The sequence below is a fragment of the Corapipo altera genome, unplaced genomic scaffold, assembly GCF_003945725.1.
Source record: "Corapipo altera isolate COAL_440 unplaced genomic scaffold, ASM394572v1 206, whole genome shotgun sequence".
NCBI classification, from domain to species: domain Eukaryota; kingdom Metazoa; phylum Chordata; class Aves; order Passeriformes; family Pipridae; genus Corapipo; species Corapipo altera.
The window spans coordinates 652,051-661,208 of record NW_020885032.1 but is presented as its reverse complement, the minus strand read 5'-3'; the positions used below and the strand labels follow the sequence as shown (position 1 = coordinate 661,208).

The 9,158-nt window shown below is 51.8% G+C and overlaps 1 protein-coding gene across 1 annotated transcript in view; it reads left to right on the top strand.

The window, feature by feature from the left end:
* ZC3H3 (zinc finger CCCH-type containing 3) overlaps positions 1-9,158 on the top strand; it is a gene marked incomplete at its 5' end in the record, with an annotated part of 117,862 nt that overhangs the window by 1,523 nt on the left and 107,181 nt on the right. The window contains 2 exons of the mRNA XM_027668236.1: positions 1,899-3,165; positions 5,001-5,197. Of these exons, the coding sequence (XP_027524037.1) occupies positions 1,899-3,165; positions 5,001-5,197 (1,464 nt within the window). The remainder of the gene's footprint in view (positions 1-1,898; positions 3,166-5,000; positions 5,198-9,158) is intronic.

The window sequence follows — 9,158 nt, the reverse complement described above, 5'->3', positions numbered from 1 at the left end:
AAGGGAAAGGATCCAGGAGTTCTGGGAGAAGGGGGAAAGGGAAGGGAGTGGATACAGGAGTGCTGGGAGAAGGGGGAAAGGGAAGGAAGAGGATCCAGAAGTTCTGGGAGAAGGGGGAAAGGGAGCAGAGCCAGGAATGCCGAGGGAGGGAACAGAGCCCACGGAGCACTGAGGGAGGGGTTGGAATTCCCACCCTGCTGCTCCCTGCAGGATCTGGGATCCCCCTGGCTTTGGGAAGGGAGTATTCCCTGTGCCCCTGACCCTCCATCCCTTCATCCTCAGCATGGAAGGGGTGTATCCATGAGGGCAGTGGATCCATGGCATCAGTGGATCCATGGGATCAGTGGATCCATGTGCTCTTCCCAAGCTCCGCAGAGCGCCGGGATTATTTTTTTAGCACCGATTCCTTCTATTTTTATCCCTCCAATTAATTTTTTCCTCGTTTGTGAGGCCACAACTTCCCCTCCTCAGGATTTGGGAATTGCCTCCCTCCGGGAGCTCCCACGTGGGGGAGGGAGGAGAGGCAGGAAAACACAGTCCTTGGCTTTTCCAGGAGGAATGTGCTGACTCTGCTCCTCCGGCAGCTCCGGAGGAGGAGGAGGAAAAACTTCCCTGCCTGAAGTGCCAGGCACCAAAATCCTTTGGGAATCACTCCTGGGAAAAGTTTTCTCAACACTGAGGCCAAACAAAGGCAGAACCTCCGGAATGAACAGGGATTTATGATCCAAGTGGTTTTTTTTTTTTAGTGGATCGAAGTGCTGGGAAGGGGTGGTGGATTCCAGAGGGATTCAGCAGCGAAGTCTTGGAGTTTTTCCTTGAAGGGAACGGAACTGGAAAGGGGCTGGAGCACCAGGAATGGCTGAGGGAACTGGAGGGGTTCATCCTGGAGAAAAAAGAGGGATTGGGGGGACCTTCTCACTCCCTACAATTCCCTGACAGGAGGGGGGAGCCAGGTGGGATTTGGGATCACTCCCAGGGACCAAGGGACAGGACAAGAGGGAACGACCTCGAGTTGTGTCAGGGGAGAGTCAGGTGGGATATTGGGAAAATTCCTTCCTGGAGAGGGTTGTAAAGCATTGGAAGAGGTTGCCTGGAGTCACCATTCCTGAGGGGAATTATCCCTGTGGATGTGGCACTGGAGGACATGGATCAGGGGTGACCTTGGAAGCGCTGTGGGAATGTTGGACTCCGTGGGCTCAGAGGGGTTTTCCAACCTCAACGATCCTGGGTTTGTGTTTGGGAATGGTAGGAGGGACAGGACACAGGGAATGGCTTCCCAGGGTTAGATGGGATATTGGGAAGGAATTCTTGGCTGGGAGGGTGGGGAGGGGCTGGAATGGAATTCCCAGAGAAACTGTGGCTGCCCCATCCCTGGAAGTGTCCCAGGCCAGGTCGGAGCAACCTGGAATAGTGGGAGGTGTCCCTGCCCCATGGAAGGTGGGAGGGAATTCCATGACCTTCAAGATTCCAACCCAAATCATCCTCTGCCCATTCCAGGGACGAAAAAGGGCTTTGTTTTTCCTAGTTTGCCAGGATACAGGGAATGGCTTCCCACTGCCAGAGGGTTAGATGGGATATTGGGAAGGAATTCTTCCCTGAGAGAGTGGTGAGTGACTGGGGTGGAATTCCCAGAGAAGTTGTGGCTGCCCCATCCCTGGAAGTGTCCCAGGCCAGGAGCACTTGGGAACAACCTGGGATAGTGGGAGATGTCCCTACCCATGGAAGGCGATGGAATTCCGTGATCTTTCCTCTCCCTTCCCACCCAAACCATTCCACGATTCCATGACTTTTCCTTCCGCTGTGGGTTATCCAAACCCAAGTGGGAGCCTGTCGTGATTCCGACTCCCAAATTCCCGCGGGATCAAGGGATTCACAACCCTCTGTCTCCTCCTTCCCAGGTCTCATCAACAGCCACAGGAACATCCACGGGGATGCTCCGCGGCCGCTTCCAGCGGCACCTCCCAGGTGGAACAACCCCCGGAGTGCCGCCTACGGCCGGAGGGGAGCGTTTTCCAGGAATTTCCAAGCTCCCAGGAGTTTCCACCCGCGCCAGACTCACTCCTGGAGGAAGAAATACTCCCTGGACAACCGGCTGCCGGGATCGACCTCCGAGGTTGGAAGCGCTTCCGGCACATCCCGGGTTTTCGGGAACAACGGGGACAACCCGACTCCGGAGCCTCCGGAATCGTCACTGGAGAGACACGTGGATTTCACCACGGATGGGAACATCGTTGTGGGCATCCAGGTGCCACAGAGGGCTGGAGACGCGGGAGCTTCCGGGGAGTTTTCCGGGCGGGAAACGGCGGTGGCTCCTTCGGGCGATGGGAAAAGTATCCCGGAATCTCCATACCCGGAAGAGAGAAGACCTTCCCTGTCCATATCCTTTAGTTCCACTTCCAGGACCGTGTGTCTGCCTGGAAGCGTGGCTGGAAGCAGCTTTTCCCCCTCTGGAAGCGGCAGCGAAAGCGCCGTGACGCTGAAATCGGAGCCGCAGGAGCCTTTGGAATTTCCGGGTCAGGAGCCGGCCGGGAATTTGGGACGGATCAAAGCGGAGCCGCCGTCTCCGGGACAGAGCTGCGAGGAAGTCAAGGATGCTTCCCTGCTCCCCAAACTCTTTGGGAATGCCAAGGTACCCTCTCCACCCGCTCGGGTCGGGGTGACTCCGGACAAGAGCAGATTTCCCGTCGTTCCCAAGTCTCCCGTCTCCAGCAAATCCCCGAAATTCCGCAAGAACAACTACACCTGGGTGGCAAATCCCGGGAAAAACTGCCGGCCGGTGAGGAGGTGGGGGAGCCCCCGAGCCGAGAATTCCAGGAAAGGCCTCGGGGGGACGGAAAGAGGAACCAAAACATCCCCCCGGGCGGATTTGGGAGCGAAGGCGAAAAAATCGGGATTGCAATCCAAGCTGGGAGGGGTCTCTCCCAGCAAATACAAGTGGAAAGCCTCCAGCCTGCCGGCCCTGCCTTCCACTTCCAAGTCGGCATTCCGCTGGAGATGCGAGGATCAGAGGAAGCCTCCCGACATTCCGTGTCCCGGAAGTGCTCCCGTGGCTCCGAGCGCCGCTTCCGTGGGTCTCGGAGCGGGGAAATCCTTTGGAGAGGTCCCGTTATCCACTTATAAAGTGAAGAGTCGGACCAAGATCATCAAGAGGAAAGGGAACGTGGGGTGAGTTCGGGGGGTTTTTCCGGGCGCCGTCGGAAAACGCCGGTTGGATTTCGCGTCCGCGGGTTTCGTGGGAGTTGTGGCCGTGGAATTCCAACGAGGGTTGGAGTGTGTGTTTATAGGATCCTGGAATGGTTTGGGTGGGAAGGGAGCTTAAAGATCTTGGAACTCCAGCGCCGACACCTCCCACTAACCCAGGGTGATCCAGTCCGACCTTGGACACTTCCAGGGATGGGGCAGCCACAGCTTCTCTGGGAATTCCATTCCAGACTCTCACCACCCTCCCAGCCAAGAATTCCTTCCCAATATCCCATCTAACCCTGGGAAGCCATTCCCTGTGTGCTGTCCCTCCAGCCCTTATCCCAAGTCCCTCTCCAGCTCTCCTGGAGCCCCTTTAGGCCCTGGAAAGGGCTCCAAGGTCTCCCTGGATCCTTCCCTTCTCCTGACTGGATATTCCCAGCTCTCCCAACCTGTCTCCAGCCCTTGGAGCATCTCCATGGCCTCCTCCAGCAGCTCCGCATCCTTCTGCTGTTGGGAATCCACAGTTGGATCCTGTGATTCCCCGAGGTCTCCGACACCTCCTCTCTCAACACAGGAAGCCACATTTTTTTGGATTTATTTTCCAATTCCCATAAAATTGTGTTTGGGGCTTGGGAAAACCAGGAGAAGTGTCTTGGATCGTTGTCTGTCCCTGTAAAGCCCTGGGATGGAGCAGGAATGGGAGATGAGCTCGGCATTCCGGGAAGAAGCACCATCCACGGTATTTTCCTCCCTGTGTTCTCTCCACCTGGAAAACTGCTCCAGGTGATGCAGTAATCCATGGAATGGATTGGGAATCTGGTGCCTGGATTTCTGCTCCTGTTTTCCAGCTCCTCTACTCAGTGTTTTCCCACAGGTTTCCATCCTTGCCTTTCCCTTGTTTTGCTGGGAAAACTGGCCGTGGGTGGACTGTGCTGGGAAAATCACTCTGGAGCAACGTGCCTGGAAAAGCTGGGAATGTTTGGATTTTTGGCAGTTGGAGACTCCCTCCTTCTTGCTAAAGTCCAGCAGGACCAGGAGAGGGATCATGGATCATCCCCCTGTGCTGGGCACTGAGGAGGCACCTGAAATCCTGGGATTTTGGGGTTCCCAGGTCCAGGATCTTGAGGGATTGGAGCGTGTCCAGGGAAAGGAACGGAGCTGGGAAAGGGTCTGGAGCAGAGGAGCAGCTGAGGGAGCTGGGGGGGCTCATCCTGGAGAAAAGGGGGATCAGGGGGGATCTTCTGCTCCCTACAATTCCCTGACAGGAGGGGGGAGCCGGGTGGGATTTGGGATCACTCCCAGGGAACAAGGAACGGGATGAGAGGAAATGGCCTCAAGCCGAACCAGAGGAGGTTTAGTGGGATATTGGGAAAAATTCCTTCCTGGAAAGGGTGATCAGGCACTGGCAGAGGCTGCCCTGGAGGGATTGAACATCCCTGTGGATGTGACACTTGGGGACATGGATCAGGGGTGGCCTTGGAATGCTGTGGGAATGATTGGACTTGATCTCAGAGCTCTTTTCCAACCAAAATGATTCCACAATTCCCTGATTCTATGATTCCATCCCTCACATCCGTTGGTCAGAAAGCACCACCTGAGTTTGACTTTCAAATCCCTCCTTCTCCGGCTGTTCTTTGCCAGAAATTCCTCCCATTTCCCAATTTACTTGGAATTTTCCCCTCAGAACTTCTCCCCCTTTTCCGGAGGAGCCGCGCGGTGGGATTCCGGTGTCTCCTCTTTTCCCTGGAGCTCCGGAGAAGGAGTGTTTTGCTCACCTTTCCACTCCTTCCTAACCATGTGACCTTTCCCATTCCCAGTTTCCCGACGGAGAAGAAGAACATCTCGCCCGGCGCGGCCCTCAAGAGTCGCTTCCACCTCCGGAGGAAAAATTCCGTGCGGGGAAAACCGTCGGCGACTCTGAAACGCTCCTCTCCCAGGATCCTGGTCCAGGTCTCCAGGCACAGGCTCCGCAGGATTCCGGCCACCAGGAATCCACAGGGGACCACCAAGGAAGGTAGGAACAGGCATTCCAAAGGCTCCCTGAAGTGATTCCAAGGCTCTTGGATTTGGGAATGTGTTGTTGGGCCTGGAGCAAACTCCTCCCTTCTCCCAGATCCATCCCGGGCTTTGGCGTCTCCAGACAAAGGAATTTTCAGGCTCTTCCTTGCTTTTCATGTGGTTTTCCTGGACTTTCAGGTGTTCAATGGGAAAGTATTCCAGGAGGGAAGCGGTTGGCAGAGGCGGGAATCCATAATCTCTTCCCTGTATCCCGTTTCTATGTCTAATTTTGGATTTAATTTGCTTAAACCTGCAATAATTAGAGGGATAACGAGTCCATTTGTTTGGGAACTGGGAATTCGCATCCCTGTCCAACTGCCTTGGGTTGGGAATTCTCAGGGCGGCGTTCGAGAGCCGCTCTGACATTCCATGGGCGTGGAATGTTGTCGGGAATGTTTGTGGCTCTGGGTTGGGTTCAGCTGCTCCGTAGGGATAATTTTGCAGAGAGGAGGCTTCTCCCACCTGGAATGTGGTTGTTTTGGATGGATGTGGAACACGTTTTCCCTGTGCAACAGTGGGAATTGCTGGGACAGGGATTTGGATTCTGATGTGTCTCCAGAGATATTTTGGGGTTACAGTTATTTTCCGTTCCAATCACTGCTCTGGGATGTTGTATTTTCCTGGATGAGGGACTTGGGACAAGGCCTGGAGCAACAGGATAACAGGGAATGATTTCTCACTGCCAGAGGGTTAGATGGGATATTGGGAAGGAATTCTTGACTGGGAGGGTGGGGAGGGGCTGGGCTGGAATTCCCAGAGAAGCAGTGGCTGCCCCATCCCTGGAAGTGTCCAAGGCCGGGTTGGAGCAACCTGGGATAACGGGAGATGTCCTTGCCCATGGAAGCAGGTTTGGAATTCCATGATCTTTCTTCTCCCTTCCCACCCAAACCATTCCGTGATTCTATGAAAAGACAGGAATTTTGTTGTTCAGGACAGGGGAAAGCTTTTTGTGGGAGGAGAAGCTGAAGGAATTTTCTCTCCACATGTTTGTTTGGAGGGATTTGGGAACTCTGGGAAGATGATTTTGGATCTGGGGCCTGGGAGAAGTGGGAGAAGGGGGAATAAGTTGGGCACTGTGGATGCTCTTCCATGATCTCCCGAAACAGAGAAGTTGGATACAGCACGAGTTTGTCTTCCATGGATAATGGTGACGTGTGGGATTGGGATCACAGCCCTTCCATGTCCCAAAAACCATCCTCTGGGATAAATTTAGGATTCCCGCTTCCCAAACTGCTCCGTGGGACTTTCTCCCACTGTGGCACATCCTTAAAGAAATCCTTCTCCTTAAAGAAATCCTTCTCCTGAAAAACTCCTTTTTAAAGGAACGCTGAGAGCCTGGGATGAGCAGATCCCTGGAAGCTCAGGAGATTCTAGGAAATTGAGGGAGTACCAGTTCCAGGGATTTGGAATCCTTGATTGAAGGATCCCAACTTGGATTTGGAATCCTTGATTGAAGGGAATGTTCCCAGACTGAGAAGGTTTGGATTTTTCCCCTTGGATAGGGATGAAAATGAATAAAGCAGGAATGTGGTCGTGCTCCTGGTTTTGGCAAATAAAGAAGGCTGGAGAAAGGTTTGGATTTCCCTGTGGGCAAAGTGTGGATATGGATTGGATTTCCCTCACGACAAGGCGGGAGGGAAGTTGGGGGGATGTTCCAGGGAGACACCGGGAGCAGAGTGGGGCGGGAATGGAGCTGGGAACGGAAGTTCAGGAACAACATTCCATTCCTGGGATCCCAGGGGAGAGCTGGGGTATGTCCAGGCCGAGAATGGAAGGGCAGAGAGGAGGAACAGGCCCTGGAATGTGGGTGGAAAAGCTGGATCAACCCCATGGATGTGGCTCCCGCTGGGACACAGCTCGGCTGGTTTCCTGTTTGTCCCGTCCAACAGGATTTTGGGATCCGAGCTTGGAATCGCTCCTCCCTTTCCCGGGTGCTCGTCCAGCTCCCGACTCTCCAATTCCCAGCTTGGACCCAAATGGATCCCGTTGATCCCATCAATGGAGCAGCTTTTCCAGCCTTGGCTTGGGATTGGAATTTCCCCCGGTGGGAATTGCTTCCCTTTAGGGATCAGGGAGCCAATGGAACGGGGCAAACTGGCAGGAGTTGCCTTGGGATTCTTTGGGAATTAATTCCAAAACCCTCATTGGATTCAGGGGAATGTTTAAGAACCCTTTGGAAATTGGAGAGTGTCCCAAATCCAGGTTGTTCCACTGGGATGGGGGAGCAGGGAAGTGTCTTTTTGTGTATTTTTGTGTCTTTTTTGGTCTTTTTGAATCTTTTTTGTGCCTTTTTGTGCATTTTTGTGCCTTTTTGTTTCTTTTTGTGCCTTTTTTTGTGCCTTTTTATGTCTTTTTTTGTTTCTTTTGGGGTCTTTTGGTGTCTTTTTTTGTGTCTTTTAATGTGTTTTGGTGTCTTTTTGAGTTTTTGTGCCTTTTTTGTGTCTTTTTGTACCTTTTTGTGTCTTTTAATGTCTTAATATCTTTTCATGTGTCATTTAATGTGCCTTTTGTGCCTTTTTGTGCCTTTTTGTGTCTTTTTGTGCCTTTTTTGGTCTTTTTGTGTCTTAGTGCATTTTTGTGTCTTTCAATGTGTCTTTAATGTCTTTTAATGTATCATTTAATGTGTCTTTTTTTGTCGTTTTTATGCCTTTTTGTTCCTTTTTCTGCCTTTTTTGTGCCTTTTTGTGCCTTTTCTTGTCTTTTTGTGCCTTTTTGTGTCTTTTAATGTGTCATTTAATGTCTCTTTGTGCCTTTTTTTGCCTTTTTGTACCTTTTTTGTGTCTTTTTGTGCCTTTTTGTGCCTTTCAATGTCTTTTTTCATAGTATCATAGTATTTTTGTTTCTTTTTATTTCTTTTTGGGTTTTTTTGGGGTCTTTCGGTGTCTTTTGATGCCCTTTTGACCCTTTTTATGCCTTTTGTGTCCTTTTGTGCCTTTTTGTGTCTTCTAATGTCATTTCATTTTTTGTGCCTTTTATTGCCTTTTTGTGCCTTTTAATGCCTTTAATATGTCTTTTTGTGCCTTTTAATGTCTTTTTTATGTCTTTTGTGCCCTTTTTTTACCTTTTTGTGCCTTTTTGTGCCTTTTTGTGCCTTTTCTTGTCTTTTTGTGTCTTTTTGTGCCTTTTAATGTGTCATTTAATGTATCTTTTTGTGCCTTTTAATGTCTTTTAATGTGTCATTTAATGTATCTTTTTGTGCCTTTTTTGTGTCATTTTTGTTTCTTTTAGGGTCTTTTGGTGTCTTTTTGGGTCTTTTTGTGCCTTTTTGTGTCTTTTTATGCGTCTTTTAATGTCTTTTGATGTCTTTTAATATCAATTTGTGTGCTTTTTGTGCCTTTTTTGCCTTTTTCTGTCTGTTGTGTCTTTTTTGTTGCCTTTTTGTGTCTTTTAATGTGTTTTAATGTCAGGGCAGTGGCAGCTCCCTGGCCAGGGAGTGACACCCACGTGTTGCACACAGGGAAAAACCTTCGGTTTTGTGGGAGAACCGTCGGTTTTCCGGGAGAATCCATCCTGGAATTTGGGCCACAACAACCACCTGCAGCTCCATGGACTGGGACAGAGCAGCTGGAGAGAGAGAGGGAGCTGGGGGTGAGGATGGACAGCAGGACACAGGCCCAGGGGTGTCCAGGGGGCCAAAAAATCCAATGGATCTTGGCCTGGATCGGGATCAGTGTGGCAGCAGGAGCAGGGAAGGGATTCTGCCCCCGTGAGGCCTCACCTCGAGTGCTGTGTCCAGCTCTGGGCCCTCAGCTCAGGAAGGACATGGAGGGACTGGAGCAGGTGCAGAGAAGAGCAACGAGGCTGGGGAAGGGTCTGGAGCACAATTCCCGTGAGGAGAGGCTGAGGGAACTGGGGGGGCTGAGCCTGGAGAGGAGGAGGCTCAGGGGAGACCTCCTCACTCTCTGCAACTCCCTGAC